An 18,122-nucleotide genomic window follows, 5' to 3' on the forward strand; every position below is an offset into this window, starting at 1 on the left:
CATTCATCAATAATCTTATTTGCATAAGGTTCTCCTGAAAATTGAATGTTATTCTTTCTAGCTACTTCTACAACACTTCCGAAAGGTGTGAATTCTCAATTTCACTAAATTCCTCCTTACCTAAAATACAAAAAATCATTTTCAACATAATTCATATTTGAACGTTGGATGATCAGTTTTGGCTTGTCTGGTAGCTCTGTTGAAGTATCACAATACCTCGTAGTTAACTTCAAAATTATGCAGAATTTATAAACCTTATAAATTATTTAACAAACTTTATAAATTGTCTTATAACTTCAAATGTTGAATCCTCAGCAAGAATCACAACCTGTAAGTATTTTTTCGGATTTTGTTGTTTTGATCTAAGAGAAAGAGTTATCCATTAATATTCTGATCTAAGAGAAAGATTTCTAATAGTGAACATTGAGTTTTTGAAAATTTATAACTCTTTATAAATCGAAGTTATTTAGTAATGTAATTGACATGTTCAGTTCCTGACACTCATAAAAGAAGCATATGTTCAAGCTTATATGAGAGCCACAACTCTGCCATCACACATTTTCTTTGATCTACAATGTTAATCATCAAATTCATCATTGTCTATTGTTTTTTTTTCTAAAGTCTTATTGACCAACTATTGACATTTTTTAGTTTCTTCTTGTGTTTTAGATTGCAGAGTCTGTTTCTTTTAGCAGCGATAAAAAGTATGATATAACGCAAGTGAAGGCTCCACCTCAGCTGCAGAAAACGATGTGTTAAGTAACACAATCAACTAAAAGACAATTTAGAAAGGCTTATAAGACAGTTTATAAAGTTTGTTAAATAATCAACTGCGCCTCGCCTCACCGTCCTCTCCATCTCCTCCACGACCCTCCACGGAAATAGAGCATCATCAAGATGCGCAGTAAACGCGAAATCAAACGCACCGTCGAAAAATGAAGGTTATGAGGATCAGCTCTTCTCTCGAGAGGAAGCGAATCCACCAACTCCACGGCGGTAACGTCAGATAACTCGATCTGGGCCATCGCCATCGGAGCGTGTCCGGCGCCGGCGGAGAGGCAGAGAGCTTTGGTGTGGTTGCGAAGCAATCCGAGATCGCAGAATCGGAGGAAGTAAGAGGAGAAGGAGGAGAGACGCGATATCCAAGCCTTGGTTAGGGACGGAGGAGAAGGAGGAGAGACGGTGGATCTCCGGTGAATCGGAGACAGAGAAGAAGAAAAAAGATCAAGAGAAAGAGAGAGGAAGAAAAGAGGATCGCGAGAGAGAGAGAGATAAAGTTAGGGCTAATATGGTCTTTTGGTCATTAATGAAAAGTGTATTTGTGAAAATGTCTCCATACTAGTGGTATACTTGAAATGTGGTACTAAAGAAAGTGTAGAAGTAAAATTTCCCCAACCAAGTATTAGAATATTTTTAATTTTTTTATATAAAAGTATCTATAATGTAAATCTAAACTAAAATTTACTATTTTATAAGAGTCTCAGAGATATATGTTCCATTATTAAAAGTTAGATTTTAAAAAGAATGTTTTATTCACATATATTTTTGTAAGTTATGTTCTTAAGTATTTGGGCTTTATTCTATTTTAAATTTAATGTGGGTTTCAATTTAATTATGTTTAAATTTTTGGTCTTATTAATTTGGAGTTTATCTGTGTTAGAAATTAATTGTGTAGTCGATGGTACTATGTTCCTTGTGGGTGAAACAGATATTTCAATGTTTTTATAAGTGGGAGAATGAATATTTCGATAAAGTTATGTTATAATAGGTTGTGCTTTGGTTTTGGTTCATGTAATTTATTTTGTTTGGGTAGAGTGGTTTAGCAATCGATGATTTAAATGATTAAGAATAAATAATAATGTATCCAGTTTGATAGTTAGAGTAAAAATCGCTTATATATAGGTAAAATATCTTGTCACATATTGTTATAATATATGGGAGAAGTCCAAAAAAATAAAAAAGAAAAGAATCCAAATAACTTTTTAAAGTAGATTTATTAAAACTCATTCCCTTTTATAGTATTGATTGAAACTTGTCTTGTGTTAACATTTCTTAGTAATAAATATATAGATATAAGATTCAACAATTCCTAATGCAAAATAGGAAAAAAGGTGAACTTTATCTTATCATTCAACATTCAAGAAAAAAACTAAAGTAAACCCAATGACTTTTTCCCCCTTTTTCTTTTGGGCAAATAGTAAACCCAATGACTAAAACTATCGTATTAATTGGAAAAATCGATATCTCTGTATAATTAAAAAAAAAAAAGTTATTTGGTTTATTTTGTGTTGATTTTTTCTGTATAGTTCTAGACTAGTCACGTGTTGCCATGTCTCGGTCTTCACTCCCTGACGATGCGAAATAACTTTTTTTTTGTTCAAAAGAACCATTTATAAATTTTTTTACTTACTTTGTAAAAAATGTGTTTTTGTATTTTGGGGTTAGAAATTCCATTTTTATTTTAATTATCGGTTATAAAAGTCATAAAATAGTGTGAAGGAACAAGCGAGAAGCTACAGGCAACCTACACAGTATCGAAAAAGATCAAAACGTCTCCAACCGTTGGATCTTCATTTCATCCCTCCTTCTTCTTCTTCCTCTCTCTCTCTCTGCCATCTGACCTGTGGGTTTGCAGATATTCAAACAACTCACCCCTCTTTTCCTCGCCTCTCTCTCTCCGATTCTCAAGAGCTGATTAGGGTTTCTCGATTTCAATCGAAAAATCGTACCTTTCTCTCGATTTCAGCGGATTGTCGAATCCGAAGTGTGCAATCAATCCATCCTCACCCTGAAAAGCTAGCAGAGAAAGGAGGAGGAGGATAATGAGGGATTCGAGCGTGATGATGCCTGTGGAGATGGCGCGAATCTTCGCGACGGGGATGAAGAATTGGTGGGAGGAGGTTAACGAGTCAACTCAGTGGCAAGATGGGATCTTCTTCTCTCTCTGTGGAGCTTATGCTCTTGTCTCAGCCATCGCTCTTGTACGATTCTCTCTCTTTCTAACAAATACGTTTTATTTAAGTGTCTTGATTTGAGGGGTGTGTCTAGGTCAAATGTGTTACGTGCTTAAACTGTATTTCCTCTTTTGTTAAAAAGAAGATGTCTTTGAACATATAATCTAGTGGCAGTCTTTCTTTGTTATTGTGTTTGTTTGTTTGATTTGATGAAACATCGTTTTCTGTGTAAGTTATGGAACTTTTAGTAATGCTGAATGATTGAGAAAGCTCTACACTTCGTGTTCCGGTAGATTGTGGATGTGTTGCAGTTTTTGACTTTTGTTTGAATTGTGTTGTGTTGTGGTTGGAAGGTTCAATTGGTGAGGATCCAAATGAGAGTGCCTGAATATGGCTGGACCACTCAGAAGGTGTTTCATCTTATGAACTTTGTCGTCAATGGAGGTGCTGATCATCTTTGTTTTCCTGTTGACAAACGAGAGGATTGTGTGTGTGTGTGTGTGTTATAGCTTTGATTTTATTTTTTTTTCTTTGTGCAGTTCGTGCGGTTCTATTTGGATTTCACCATCAAGTCTTTCTCGTGCATCCCAAGGTGAGATAGTCTGCTCGAGTGATGTTCTGGTGACACTAAAATCGTATGCGTTGGTTTGTTTTTTTGAGAGCAAATTCACTTTGAGATACAAATATGATAGCATGTTTCTGTGCATTTTATATCTCTGCTCGAGTTTGGATACTACATCTTTTTAAGTATCTAACGTTGTTGTTGACTTGAGGTAATGCAGGCTCTTTGCTGGATATTATTGGATCTTCCGGGCCTCCTCTTTTTCTCGGCATACACACTGCTCGTTCTGTTCTGGGCAGAAATATATCACCAGGCAAGTACCTATATAGAATGTTTCTTTTTTATATGCGTGTGTAGACTCTCTGTTTAACCAACCAAACAAATTCTAAATATACATGTTGTTTCCACCAATGAGCAGGCGAGAAGCTTACCAACTGATAAGCTGCGGATAACCTATATCTCAGTCAATGTGGCTGTCTATTTGGCTCAGGTTCATGTCTAATTCCTATTGTTTTTTTTTTCTCTCGTCCTTGTCTTGTAATTTTGTAGTTGTTCTTTGCTAGAAAGAATCTATGTGAACCTTTCTCACTTTTGTAGAAAATTTTAGGTGAATCAAAAGACTAATATGCTTGACATGTGATTGATGTCTGTATCAGGTTGTAATCTGGGTATGCATCTGGGTAAATGATAACAGCACGGTGGAGTTAGTTGGAAAGATATTTATGGCAGGTTAGGTTCCTTGTCTAGTGAAGCAAACTTGCTAAACCCCTTACTGCTCGATCTTTAAATTTTCTCTTCTCTAAACTCTGTATTAACTTTTGGGATTTTTTTCTTCTTTTTGTTATAGTTGTGTCTTTCATCGCTGCGTTAGGCTTCTTGCTTTACGGAGGAAGGTATGTGTTCTTTGTTTCTTTATGTTTTTGTCTCATAAATCAAAAATGTGTGGAAGTTCTTCAATGGCTTAAATAGGTCGTCTTTTCGCTTGTGTTTTGTTACATAGATTGTTTATTATGCTAAGAAGGTTCCCCATTGAGTCAAAAGGGAGAAGGAAGAAGCTCCATGAGGTAGTCATTGTGCTTGTGCACCTTTGTTTTAGAGTTCCGTACACAAGACATATTTGCTTTCGAATTCGCTGTGTTTCATCGAGTAGCCTTTGTGATAGAAATGGTATTCAATTCAATTGCAGGTTGGATCTGTGACAGCCATATGCTTCACTTGCTTCCTCATAAGATGCATTGTGGTAAGCTCTGAGATATAGAATCTAAAGAATGAAATCTATCATGAGTGTTTTTTATAATGTTTCTTTCTTGCACAACGTTTCAGGTGGGTGTGTCAGCATTTGACAGGGATTTAACGCTGGATGTTCTTGATCACCCAGTTCTGAACTTAATCTACTATATGGTGAGTAACACAAACCTTCATTAATTCTCTTGTATCTTAATACATGTATCTGTTTGCTTCACTAACTGAGAATAAAAAAAAAAAAAAACTAAACTGCGCAGGTGGTTGAAGTACTTCCATCGGCACTAGTCCTCTTCATTCTCCGTAAGCTACCTCCAAAGAGAGTATCAGCTCAGTACCATCCGATCCAGTAGACTCGTTTTTTTTTTTACCTGAAGCCATCACACGGTGACTCTGATGATGATGTTGCAAGAGATAGAGAGTAAAGAGTCAGTTAAGAAAATGTGGTCAAGATTTGCTGGCGGATGTTTGATTGTTATGTTATGTTTGGTTGAAAATAATAACACAACCAATTAATTGCCAACTCTTTTTGGTTTTTTGGTAGCAAATGGTACACTGTTCTGACCATAATAAACCGAATTGAGAGCATTGGTATCAAAATAACAGGCCTTGGGCCGATCAAATAAGCCCATATCTCTGTTTTTCTTCCGTATAAAGAAGATCAGAAATTGTATGTGATTTACAGAGTGACAAAATCAAAAGACCTAACTTTGGTTTCCTCCGCGTCAAGGTCCACTCTCTCTCTCTCTCGTCTCCTTCTTCGTTTTCCTTGTTCTGGAGTTTAGTCTGTCAAAAGAACGGAACTTTCGTATAAGTTCGCATGCTTCGATTCTATATCATTATGTCACGCTTGCCTTGAGTCCCTTTCTTATCGAACCATCCAGTCTCAGTTCATCACCCAAGAAAAAAAAGAATACCCTTTCAAATTCATGTTTTCTGGAAGAACTATTTGAAAAAGAAAAAAAAACAAAACTTTCTGGAATTATTTTGAGCATGAACTATAGCTAAATGTGATATAAGCTTTCTGTAACTGAATATGTGTGTTGGATTTATTGGCAGTTAATAATCTTACAAGAAAATCAATTTGTCACTGATGGACCATCCCATGGACTCCTCTGCTGAAGAGGTAAATAGTGTTTATCTTCTTATACATTCAATGGTTTATAGGTTACATACTAGCCTAAGTTATTTACTGGAAGTTATTGCTGTTTTATGTCTTGTGAAGAACATTGTGGAAGAGAGTCATAAGCTGGTTGATTCATTGGACAAGCTTAGTGTCAGTGCTGCGAGCTCTTCCTCCAATTTCAAGAAGAAGCCTGTCATTATCATTGTTGTTGGAATGGCTGGTAAGTAACACACTGTGTTGTAGGTTTTAGTGTTGAGGGATATCATCATCAATAGTCTGATGTGAGCTTTTTTTTCTTCTTATGTTATATTTAGGCAGTGGAAAAACTAGTTTCCTTCATCGTTTGGTCTGCCATACCTTTGATTCGAACAAGCGTGGGTATGTGTTGAACCTTGACCCTGCTGTTATGTCTCTACCTTTCGGTGCCAACATCGACATAAGGGACACTGTCAAGTACAAGGAAGTTATGAAGCAGTATAATTTGGGGCCTAATGGTGGTATCATGACTTCTCTCAACTTGTTTGCTACTAAATTCGACGAGGTAAATATGCACCGAAGCAGTATAAGGGCTACCATTCTCTCGTTTTTTTCTCTTCTTGATTGTTCTGTGTTTGTTTGTCACTTGTTGTAGGTTGTCTCTGTGATAGAGAAACGTGCAGACCAGCTTGACTATGTCCTTGTGGATACTCCTGGTCAGATTGAAATCTTCACCTGGTCTGCTTCTGGTGCTATAATCACTGAAGCTTTTGCGTCAACCTTCCCAACTGTTGTCACCTATGTGGTTGATACTCCACGTTCCACAAGCCCGATCACCTTTATGAGCAACATGCTCTACGCTTGTAGTATCCTCTACAAGACCCGGCTTCCTCTTGTCTTGGCTTTCAACAAAACTGATGTGGCAGATCACAAGTTTGCTTTAGAGGTTATCTCTGTCTATTAGTGTTGGATCTATTGATCATCACCGATCATTATTCTTTGTTTCTTGTACTATTCTCTTAATCCTTTGGTATTGATATGGGTTTTATGCAGTGGATGGAAGATTTTGAGGTGTTTCAAGCAGCAATACAGTCTGATAACTCATACACATCGACCTTAGCTAACAGCCTCTCCCTCTCACTCTACGAGTTTTACCGGAATATAAGATCTGTTGGCGTTTCTGCAATCACTGGTTCTGGAATGGATGACTTCTTTAAAGCCATTGAAGCAAGTTCTGATGAATACATGGAAACCTACAAGTAATGATACACTCTTATCTCCTATATGAACCTTCTTTGCAAGATTTCTCTGCAAGTTCCATGCTTATGATTTGTGTATTTTTTTTCTTCAGGGCTGATCTTGACAAGAGAAAGGCGGAGAAGGAGCAGTTGGAAGAAGAGCGAAGGGAAAAGGAAATGGAGAAACTGAGAAAGGATATGGAGAGTTCTCAGGGAGGGACTGTGGTTTTAAACACTGGTTTGAAAGATAAAGATGCAGCGGAGAAGATGATGGTAGAGGAGGAGGATGATGAGGACTTTAAGATTGAAGAAGACAGTGATGATGCCATTGATGAGGATGAAGAAGATGAAGAGATGAATCGTTTCTACGTATAAGTTAAAACTTTAAAACCAAATCTTTCAGACCTTTATCAAGTTGCTTCAACTGGTTTTGTTTGTGTCCTTGCCTTGTTTTCCCCTGTTGTGTAGTTAAAACCATGGAATTGAATCTCTTTGTGAGACATTGTCTAATGATCTAATGACTATTATAAACTAGAATGTTGGGAGACTTTGTACACAATTTGCCTTCATATATGCACAATGAGGTAAACACACATACGTACGTCAGACATGGAGAAAAAAAACTAACAAAAACTTCCACAATAGATCAAGAGCCAATGAATGAGTACATCATCTGCCCTCTGAACATTATCTGAACACACTTTAACTGTTTGTTTGTGTGGCTGGTTTTCTTGTGGACCGATCAAGATTCAGTCTTGGTGGATTTCATCAAAGGGCGCATGAGCGAACCTCACATCTTCTGGCCGTGCAACAATGACAGGCTCATCAGCGAATAGGGCTTTGAGGAAAGATGGAGTTTTCAAGGGTCGTCGATCAGTCATTCGTGGATACACAAATGCCAAGAAGTAGTAAGCGTGACCTGCTATCATTCCCTGCATAATGGATACAGCTTAAGGATAATGATGAGGGTAAAGAAGGGAAGGCTAAATGGAATAAAGAGAGAGTGTGTACCAGTAAATCCCCCCAGGGACTTGCACCAACAAGGACAGAGAAGCCAAGAAGCACCTGCAGTCTCACAATTTTCAGAAAGATCATGATTTGAGCTACCGCTCGAGTTAGCAAACTCCAAGAAGAAAATGATAAAAATGCAACTCACCCATGGTAAATAAGCTGCTGTAAAAGTGAAAAGGCCAAGGAAACTCATGTGGATATAAGGATTTTGCTTGCTCCATACATAGACCTGAAGGAAGAGAGGAAGGATGTTAAGATGATACTAAAGAAATGGTCTAAAGCTGCAATATCGATAGGTAGAAAAGGTGTTACCATCATGAAAGTCAAAGAGTTGCTGAGGAAGATGATTTTTGAGAAAGAGACAGACAAGTACGGTATCATCCCACCAATGAGAACGATACCGGTGAGAACAGTTGCCCCGAATAAAAGCATGTAAAGGAAATCAGCAGTCTTTCCCCTGAAGGAGTTTTCTTCAAGAAGTTTGCAGTATCTAGCTAGAAAGAACATATGGAACAAGAAGTCCAAATCTGCAGAAACAAAAGAAAGCAAGTAAATTTCTACACAAGTATCTCAGGATAGTAATAATGAATGTATCCATCTGAGAGGAGTACCCATGTTACGGAAATAAAGGAAGTTAGTAACGAGGCGCCAGAACTGGTATTGCTTCACCACAAGAGTAGGGTTTAGGTATAGGTTATAAGGAGATATAATCTGCAAAAACATTCCACAACAGAAGAAGAGAAACATAAGCCATGAAACAAAAACACTTGAGCTCATTCAAAAAGAAGACCTTTATCACTAAAACACACACATACGCACAGAAAGTAGAAACCAAGCTTCAATTGTCCAACAACTCAAAAACATAATTCTAAACACATCCATGTCAATCAATCTACATTCCCTAAGCAAGGATTCCAAATCGATCATAAGGAGATATAGTCTGCAAAAACGTTCCACAGAACATAAGACATGAAACCAAAACACTTGAGCTACACAAAAAAGAACAACATGAGCCATGAAACCACAACACTTTAGCTCATTAGCCACACCCACATTCAAAAAGAAAGACCTTTACCATCCACAAACACATACGTACAGAAACTATAAACAAAGATTCAATTTTTCTCAACAATTCAAAAACATAATTCTAAACACGTCCATGTCAATCCACATTCTCTTAAGCAAGGAATCAAATCGATACCGGAGAAAGAGGAAGCATACAATACCTCGAGGGAACATCCGACGGTGGTGACAACAGCCGCCGTCAAGTACGACCGGGTTATAATCGGCATCTGTTTGTACCAATCTTCTACAGCTTGAGCCATACCCAATCGAATTCAACCCCGATCACAAAGAGCAATTGAACCTAGAGATTCTTTAAATTCAAAACCTAATCGAATCTCTAGAAGCTTCAACGTTGAAATGGATATGAAGCAGCTTTGAATTAACGAAAGCGACTGATATAAAGATGGTTCTGAGATTTGCCTCTCTTTTTTTTTGTTTGTCTAGATAATATTCTTTCCGCATTTTAAAAATATAATAGTTTCAACGAATGATATAGCGCGTGGGTCGCACCTACCAATAACAAAGAGGCTGCTCACACCAGCGTCTCTACTAGGGATGTTAACAATGGGTTTTTACCCATAGGGTACCCTAAACCCGGTTGGAATTTAAAAACCAAAACCCGTATATTCAGTTTTCAAAATTCGCGGGTTTATTTTGGGCGGGTCTTGATTTATAAATTACCCGTTCGGGTTTTACCCTATCGGGTTTCGGGTACCCTATGGGTTTTTAAAAAAAAAAATATAATTGAAAGGACGACTTTTACCCTAATTTTTAAGGATTTAAATGATTGAAATCAAAAATTAGATGTATAAATCAAAACATACAATGCCCACTATTAAATTTTGCACTCTCTATAACTTATTTATTTACTTACATTATGGATATAGTATAAATTTGCAAATTGAAAATTATGAATGATGAAAATTTTATTTGTTACTTTATACAGAAAATAAATTTGATAATTGAAAATTAATCAAATTTAATACAAAACATGATTAAAATTAAATATTCAATACATATAAATTTAAGTTAAAACTATAAAACTTTAACTAAAAAACCACAAAACTCAAAAAAGGGTTTTTTCGGGTACCCTTGGGTAACCCTAAAGTTCTAGGGTTTTTCGCGGGTTACCCTAATAGTACCGGGTTTTTTTCGGGTTTTATAGTTTAGGGTATTTTCTGGGCGGGTTTAGTTTGGGTTCGGGCCGGGCCGGGTTTTTTTGCCCATGACAACATCCCTAGTCTCTACGAAGCAAAACAACGTCCCGCCGTTTTTATCTTTTATGAAACGGCATGATCTCCTTACCGAATAAAGTAAAGCGGCACGATTTAACCAATAGTTCGATAAAGGAGTGGACGTTAACGATCTCCATTCGGTTCGGTTCAGATCTATTCGGGTTTGAGTTTTTGAGATTACAAATTTCAGTCTCATTTAGGTATTTATAAATTTTGGTTCAGGTTCGATTGAGATCTTTACGGGTTCGGCTCAAATTCGGATAATCAGTTTAAATTATTTTTAAAAAACTAAACTTTATTATATACTTTAAAATTTTCAAAATCTAATAATTTATTACTTATGATTTTGAATAAATAGATATTTGTGATTTGAGTATTTTTTTTAGTTATTTCAAACATTTACTTTTGACTATTTATATATTTTTTAGAAATTTTTAAAGTACTTTATATGTTTTAGATATTTTTATATGTTAAATATGAAAATAATTAATATTCAGATATATAAATCTATTTTGGATACATTCAAGTACTCAAAATATTTGGTTTGGGTGTGGTTCGGTTCTAGTTGTTTAGTTATGAAAATTTTGAACATGTTTGGATAGTTGAACTATTTTGGTTCAACTACGTTACTACTTTTCCGGATCGGATTCGGTTCGGTTATTCAGTACCAATAACAAAAAGCTAATTCCTACCAAAAAAAAATAAATAACAAAAAGCTAATTATGCCAGAAGCAAAACACGCCTTGCCGTTTTATCCTCTGCAAACGGCATGATTTCGAGGCCGAATAAAGCAAAGCGGCGCGGTTTCCAATATTTTGGGAACAGTTGCAATAGTGTTTACCGTTTTAAATTTAATTCCATCGTCTTCGAATTTTCAAAATTCAAAAAACTCTCGAGAGATCTTAAACAACGTCTCTCTCTCTCTCTCTCTCACTCGTTCTCACTCTCACACCCTAACGAACCTCTGATCCGATGAATGAAGAAAACGAACCAACGTGCGCTACACCAGCGCCGCGGCCGCGTAATCCTCAGTCATCACACTTCACCGACATATCCAATTTCAAAACTCCGCGGCGTCCTTCCGTTATCAAATCAAATCTCGGCAACACTCCTCAATTCTTCACCGCATCTAAGCAAACTCCCAAATCTATGTCCTCCACCTTCCGCCGTCCCTCGCTCCTTCCTTCTCACGCGTCTCGCTCCAAGGTCGCAGCTTCCTCGAGGCGGCTTAGGGCATTCGAGCTTCAGCAATCGCAGTCTTCTCGCAAGGCTGAGTTGAATAAAGAGAAGAGCCTCAGATCTCTCGCTAAATCACTTACCGTGTGGCTTAACTTCCTCTTTGAAAACCCTGAAAGTTGCGGTTGCGATCCGTTAGAGAATGGCGTTTCTGTTGGTAGAGTTGGACATGCGAAGAGAGATAGTTGCGAAGCTTTACGAGGCGGTAACTCAGTGGGTGTGGATACCATGTGGCGTAGCCCCAAAAAGTCGAGGACTTTAGGCTGGTCTGGTGAGAAAGGATCATCCTTGAGTGGCTCCAAGTATTCAACGCTGAGGGAGTCTTTGAAAGAAGTGTGTAGCTTAGATGATTTGAAGCAGAGGATGCAGTTTCACTTGAGTTTGGGAAGTTGCAAGGAGATTTTCGATGTGATGACCCGTGTTACCAAGGTAAGAGTATCCTTCCTTGTGTATCATATCAAAGACTGTGTCTTTTTGCTATTTTCATTTCAATCTTATTGTTCTTGTTTCAGAATATCGATGAAGGGAGGATAAAGATGAAACCACAATGCCTTCTTGTAACTGATTTTGGACTGAAGGAGAAGGCCGTCAAGGCACTGATGTGTTACAACCAAGTTTGGCTTCGTCTAGGGTTGTATATCATCTTTGGCGGTGATTCCTTTTTGTGTGACAGCGAAGTTAACTCAGATCAAGAAACGGCATTCTTGAAGATGGTAATCAACAAGCAGTTTTTCTCCCATGACGGCCTTGCTAGAGCCTTTGCCTATAACAAGATGGTTGAGGGTTTATACAGACCAGGGTACTATGAAGCCCTTGGAACCGTGATTTTGAAGAGGATTCTGTTGCTTGTCCTTATATTAGATAGAGCTAAATCTCAAAGCTGTATTTCACTCAAGTATGGGATTGATGGGATAGATGGTGGCTCTCCCCTCTTGTTTTCAGAGAAATCTAGCTTAAAGTCTAGCCATCAACTTCTAAGTGGTAAGCTCTTAGATTTTGATACTTAGTGTGTCAGTTGCTTGCCTTTGTCATGTTTACAGCGGCTAATATTCCATATTCGGCTTTGAATATAGAACTCCTGCCCTCTGATGTAATGCATGGAGAAGGGAATCTCCTAGCGCATCTAGTGATTATAGGGTACAAAATACCTTATCAGCAGGTAATTATAGTTAAGAGTTAATGCAGTGTCGTATATTAGATCTAGATTGCTAATATATATGTGGTTTGCTCACTTCAATAATTGGGGTGGCTCTTGCAGTCTCCTATAGCTGAATATGAATTTAGAGTGAGAGACTTGTTTGGTGACCTCCAAGATGGCGTGCGGCTCTGCAGAGCCATTCAACTACTTCTTCATGATCCATCCATTCTCACGGTTTGTCAAAAGTTGATTTTAATTAAAAACGTCCACTGTTTTCTTGTTTAAGGAGTGACTTTTTAATCGTATGAGGCTTTTGATTAAACAGAAAATGGTAGTTCCATCCGACAATCGAAAGAAGAAGTTGGCCAACTGTAGAGTTGCACTTCAGTATCTGAAGGATGCTGGTGTTTCATTGAAAGATGACGAAGGAATGATGATAACTATAGAAGATGTTGCAGATGGTGACAGAGAGCTCTCTATTTCACTGCTATGGAACATTTTTGTACATTTGCAGGTGAGTGCCTCTTGTTTCTTTTGTCCAATTTATGGCGGCTTTCTGCACGTTTTTCATTGGTTAATGATTATGTATTCTCTGTGAAATGGGCAGCTACCTCTTCTGATCAATGGGAAACTCTTGACAGAGGAAATCTACAAAGTCCAGGGGCTGGAACAGGTAAGGCTCACTTGATATCCTTGGTTCCTATATTTCTTTCCAATTGCTAGCCATTGTTAGTTATTTCAAATTAGTTTCAACTAGACGACTCTCAAACAGATCTTTAATGGTGATACTTCTCTAGTTATATTATTCTTCTCTCTTCAATTATTCTTTTTGGGTTTCTTTACAGAATAATCAAATTATCATGGCTACTCCTCTGGAAATGCTCTTGAACTGGATCCAGGTACCTTATTATATCTTACTATGCTGTTCTTAAAACATTTTTTTTTCCCAAGTTGTGGGTGTTTTCTTTGCCTATGTTCTGAATGTCTAATCTTGTATAATATATGCACGCCTTATTCTTTCCTCAGTCAATTACCAAGAAGAATGACTTCAAGGTAGAAAACTTTGCATCATTGGTTGATGGAAAGGGAATATGGTTCTTGCTTGACTACTATTTTCGGCGAGAAGTTTGCTGTCCTTGTCTTCACGAAGAGGTATGAAATGTTCTTAACTTGAATCAGTTTCAGTGCATTGAGTTTTACGTAGGCATTTCTCTTCACATATCTTATAAGTACATCTCGTGTTACATTTTTCTGAATAAATATTTACATCCAGGATCCTGGTGGTCAACAAGGCCCTCGATCAGTAATGTCCAATACCGATTATCATGATGCAGTTCAGAACTTCATTCTGTCGCAAAAGTTGACAGCACTTTTGGGAAGTTTTCCTGAGGTAATATTATTTAGTCTGTGAATGTCTTAGTTCGTCCTAAGTTTATCCTGAAGAAAGTAGATTATTAGAGATATCAAAACTGAATTACAGTAAGGCTCCCGCCCGTTGTTTCTTTTGCAATCGATGGTCTGCTTCCATTGACGTACAATGTTGATCTCTATAGGTTCTACAGATTGGGGACCTACTGGAACATAATGCAGTTGTTAGCAATCAAAGTGTGATTATACTGTTGGCTTTCTTATCATCAAAGCTGATCGTCAAGGAGAATATGGTATTGCTTTATTAATTTTCTGGATGGGAATTAGGATTTTTCATTGACAAGTTATTTTAAAAATTCCTTCTTTTTGCAGGAGAAACTGAACTTTCATAAGTTGCTGTGCTCTAGCTGTCAAGATCAAGAGAAGAGATATTCGCGCATCAGTTGCAGCATCTCTGAAGCAGTTAGAAATGAGGAACCGGACAGAGAAAACGGAGAAGGTTCCCATTCATCTCTTTCTGACTTAACATAAAGTATATGATCTTAAAATTGAGGAATCGCACCTGTTCATTTAGATGCCTGCAAGTCTTATCAGTGGTTTTCAGTCTTTTTGTTACCTTTATTTGTTTCTCATAGTTGCCACCCTAGTTGTTAGTTGAGTTCTCAGCTTCTTACAATTGGTTGAATGAAGCAAGCATACTTGGTGATAAATAATATACACGTATCCCTGTCTTGATTGTCAAAAGTGTGATGCTACCTACCTGTAGATGCTACTAAAACTTTCCAGGCAATCAAAGCCTGGTGGCAGGAAATGGCCTACCAAAATTCTGTTGGAGAAGTTAGTAGCCGTACCCCGCAGGGTTCCTTGTCTAGGAAAATCACTATGGATTTCGAACGAGGTGATTCAAGTATTCTGTCTACTCTTCTCAACTTTTTATATATCATAAACTTGCTTTCGATATCCATCACCTTTTTATGATCGTACCATTGTACTTTATTGGGTGATTATTTATCTACTTTTCATTTCTTGGTAGATAGAGTATTGAATCTATCTTTGATAGCATATCTCTTGCCTCTTTCTTACAGAAGCAGCAGTAGTCATACAATCGAATTTCAGGGGACTTCATGCACGCCGCAAGTTTAGGAAGAAATTGAAAGAAGTCTGCTTCTTACAAGCTGCTATTCGGACATGGTTGTCAGTGAAACATATAAAAGTTCTTGAAATATTCACTGTTGAGGAAGTTACTTTACAGTTATCAGGTAATTATCTGTTTGTGAGTATTTATTACAATTGACAGATCAACAAGTTATTCTCTGTTGAAAGTTTTGTTATCCCTGCAGAAAGATCGGCCAACTTAAAATCTGTAGCGAGATATGTCAAGTACATTGTTGAACGGAGTCGCTTCCTCAAGTTGAGGAAATCTGTTTTGGTCATTCAGAAAGCTGTAAGGCGGCATCAGCGAAACCTTCATCATGAGCTGAAAGCAGCACTCAAAATTCAGCAAGCTTGGAGGAGTTATAAAGACAAAGTTATCTCTTCTATCACTATCCAATCTTATGTTCGTGGATGGATCACACGGAGAATGTATATCAATTACAAATTGTGTTCCGTACTCATTCAAGTAAGTATATTCAGTTCTTCTGTGTTTTGCTTATGCACTGTCCATTACTCAGTTCTCAGTTGGTTTGGTCGTTAAGTCAACTGCTCTATGTTACCCTCTGCTTGTCCAAGCTTAAAACCTGTAGCAAGTTGTGTCAAATTCATTGTTAAACAAAGTATCTGTTTTGGTCATTCAGAGAGCTGTAAGGAAGCATCAGTGGAACCTTCATCATGAGATGAAAGCACAAGTTATCTCCTCTATCACCATCCAATCTTATGTTCGTGGATGGAACACACGTAGAATGAATCGCAAATACAAGTTGTCTTCCGTACTCATTCAAGTAAGTATACTCAGGTCTCAGTTGATTTGGTCGTTAATAATGTTACCCTCTGCTTGTCCCAATTTGTTTCATCATCCAGTTTTCTCTTCCTGTTTGTCACTTCTTTTAATTGCCTTTGATATTTCTTCTTCCTGTCTGATTACCCTTTCTTTTTTACTGGGAATTCTCTGGATATTTATATGTTCTTACATAAACCCACATTTAGAATCTACGTCTCTGACTTGTTAACTTTCTGCAACAAACTGCAGAGATATTGCCGTGGTTGGCTGGCGAGAAGGAAGTTTTATCTTCAGAGAAAAGCAACAATATGCATTCAGAGTGCTATCCGAAAATTTAACTGCATTATGTCGTTTCATGGCTACAAGCATGCAGCCACAGAGCTTCAACGGCTCGTTAGAGGACAAATTGTTCGAAGCAGGCTTCAAGGTATTAAGCAGTTTCTCTGGTACCTTATTTTTAAGCTGATTACATATTGATTTTTAACATAGAGATGGTTATCCAAATTGAATTTTCTCAGGAGCTTCTTATCTCAATTCAAAACTTGACGAAGGCGTTTCCAGACTTCCACAACACAGCGTTGAGATGACAACACAGCTACATTCCGTCATTAAACTGCAGCGTTGGTGGAGGTTTCTCCATTCACAGAATGTAAGAAGAAAATCAGCAGTCTTGATACAGCGGCATATTCGAGGTGTATTTGCCAGGCAAAGAACTTCAATGGAAAGACGTTACATTGTCATGATTCAAGTAAGAAATGACCAAAAGCTACTTTTCATCTTTTGTCCTTGTTCACTTTAATAATTACGTTTCATTACTTGAACCTGTCAGTCACACTGGAGAGGCTACCTCACACGCAAAGCTGCAAAGGCTCAAGTTCTGGATCTGAGAGTAAGAATGCAAACTTCTGCAGCAAACATAGATGACAAGAAACGCTTGATAAACAAGCTTCTCTCTGCGCTTTCGGAACTACTCAGCATGAAAAAGGTCCACAACATTCTTCACATTTGTGAAACTCTGGGTAAGCGCTCCCCAGCTTCCTTTATTTACAGAACAACGTGAACAAACAGACTATAATATGTTCCCTCTACAGATTCGGCGACAAAGTACTCTGACAAATGCTGTGAAGAGCTTGTGGCAGCTGGAGCTATAGACAAGTTGCTAACACTGATCCGGTCTGCAAGCAGAAGCATACCTGATCAAGAAGTTTCAAAACATGCACTTTCAACTTTGAGACACCTGGCTCGTTACCCACAAATGGCAGATGAGTTAATAGACACGAAAGGATCTATCCAGACAATTTTCTGGGAACTACTCAGGTCTTCATTTACTTAAAGATTCTACTATTTAAGATTGAGGTTTAATCTTTTGTCATTCTTATGTTCTTGTTTTTTTCTCTTTTTTCAGGAACAAAGAAGAAGCATATTTCATAGCATCAGATGTTCTGAAGAAGATATGCAAAAGCCAAAAAGGCGTAGAAGCAGTTCGAAAGCTTCCTGCTTTGGTTAAGCGATTACACGCCTTAGTTGAGGAGCTAACTCGTAAGGCAAACATGGAGAAGAGGTTAGTGTTTTTTCTTTCCTGTTTTAATGTCTGCATTTGGTTGAATGTTTAATCTAGAAACATCAGTTTATACTCATTAAAATAAGAAAGTATGAATCAAACATGTTTTAATATTTTGGTGTGATTTCAGGAATGTTAAGGGTCAGGGTGGAAAAGAAAAGAGCGAGAGAAGATTAAAGGAGGCTGTTGAGCTTCTGAAGCTCATAACCAGCAGATGACTTTGTTAGTTTGTGTTTCAAACTCTGTTGTGTTTCAAACTCTGTTGTGTTTCTGGGTTTAGTTTTGTTTGAAGTGCATTGATCAGTGCACTCCCACAACTAGACTTTGTTAGGTTTTCTGTAATCAAACTGCTTCTGCACCATTTCTTCTGTCTATTGTCACAGCCTCTTGATTCGTGTTAGAATGACACACACATCAACTGAATTCACAAAATTTATGTCGTCAAATCCTGAGCTCTTGAGATAAGTCAGA

General features: G+C 37.6%; 4 protein-coding genes across 5 annotated transcripts; 3 read left to right on the forward strand and 1 right to left on the reverse strand.

Moving 5' to 3' along the window:
- Window positions 1-2,501: 2,501 nt before the first annotated feature.
- Window positions 2,502-5,346, forward strand: LOC106347897 (tobamovirus multiplication protein 1). Its single transcript, XM_013787515.3, has 11 exons — window positions 2,502-2,981; window positions 3,308-3,398; window positions 3,494-3,546; window positions 3,737-3,829; window positions 3,935-4,006; window positions 4,173-4,245; window positions 4,364-4,409; window positions 4,517-4,580; window positions 4,703-4,756; window positions 4,840-4,917; window positions 5,019-5,346. The coding sequence occupies exons 1-11, from the start codon at window positions 2,823-2,825 to the stop codon at window positions 5,109-5,111; spliced, it is 876 nt and encodes a 291-aa protein (XP_013642969.1). The 5' UTR covers window positions 2,502-2,822; the 3' UTR covers window positions 5,112-5,346.
- Window positions 5,320-7,645, forward strand: LOC106347896 (GPN-loop GTPase QQT2). Its single transcript, XM_022687527.2, has 7 exons — window positions 5,320-5,488; window positions 5,818-5,884; window positions 5,984-6,104; window positions 6,199-6,425; window positions 6,516-6,806; window positions 6,914-7,119; window positions 7,212-7,645. The coding sequence occupies exons 2-7, from the start codon at window positions 5,852-5,854 to the stop codon at window positions 7,471-7,473; spliced, it is 1,140 nt and encodes a 379-aa protein (XP_022543248.1). The 5' UTR covers window positions 5,320-5,488; window positions 5,818-5,851; the 3' UTR covers window positions 7,474-7,645.
- Window positions 7,609-9,611, reverse strand: LOC106347898 (derlin-2.1). The gene is made up of 6 exons (XM_013787516.2): window positions 9,336-9,611; window positions 8,721-8,820; window positions 8,422-8,636; window positions 8,255-8,338; window positions 8,110-8,163; window positions 7,609-8,030 (listed from the first exon to the last, which is right to left on the reverse strand). Exons 1-6 carry the CDS (start codon window positions 9,432-9,434, stop codon window positions 7,848-7,850), a joined length of 735 nt encoding a protein of 244 aa, XP_013642970.1. The 5' UTR covers window positions 9,435-9,611; the 3' UTR covers window positions 7,609-7,847.
- Window positions 9,612-11,161: 1,550 nt separating this feature from the next.
- LOC106347894 (abnormal spindle-like microcephaly-associated protein homolog) lies at window positions 11,162-18,051 on the forward strand. Of its 2 annotated transcripts, none has more exons than XM_013787509.3 (21): window positions 11,162-12,074; window positions 12,158-12,626; window positions 12,719-12,804; window positions 12,904-13,017; window positions 13,109-13,297; window positions 13,391-13,456; window positions 13,629-13,682; window positions 13,810-13,935; window positions 14,057-14,173; window positions 14,337-14,444; window positions 14,524-14,650; window positions 14,918-15,058; window positions 15,237-15,410; window positions 15,492-15,772; window positions 15,948-16,091; window positions 16,340-16,517; window positions 16,609-16,838; window positions 16,920-17,109; window positions 17,182-17,407; window positions 17,496-17,651; window positions 17,782-18,051. In XM_013787509.3, the coding sequence occupies exons 1-21, from the start codon at window positions 11,382-11,384 to the stop codon at window positions 17,867-17,869; spliced, it is 3,957 nt and encodes a 1,318-aa protein (XP_013642963.2). In that variant the 5' UTR covers window positions 11,162-11,381; the 3' UTR covers window positions 17,870-18,051. The 2 variants fall into 2 exon arrangements, with proteins under 2 accessions (XP_013642963.2, XP_013642964.2); XM_013787510.3 differs by having other exon boundaries at window positions 11,165-12,074; window positions 14,918-15,049.
- The last annotated feature ends 71 nt before the right edge of the window (window positions 18,052-18,122 follow it).

The sequence above is a fragment of the Brassica napus genome, chromosome A1 (assembly GCF_020379485.1).
Source record: "Brassica napus cultivar Da-Ae chromosome A1, Da-Ae, whole genome shotgun sequence".
NCBI classification, from domain to species: Eukaryota; Viridiplantae; Streptophyta; class Magnoliopsida; order Brassicales; family Brassicaceae; genus Brassica; species Brassica napus.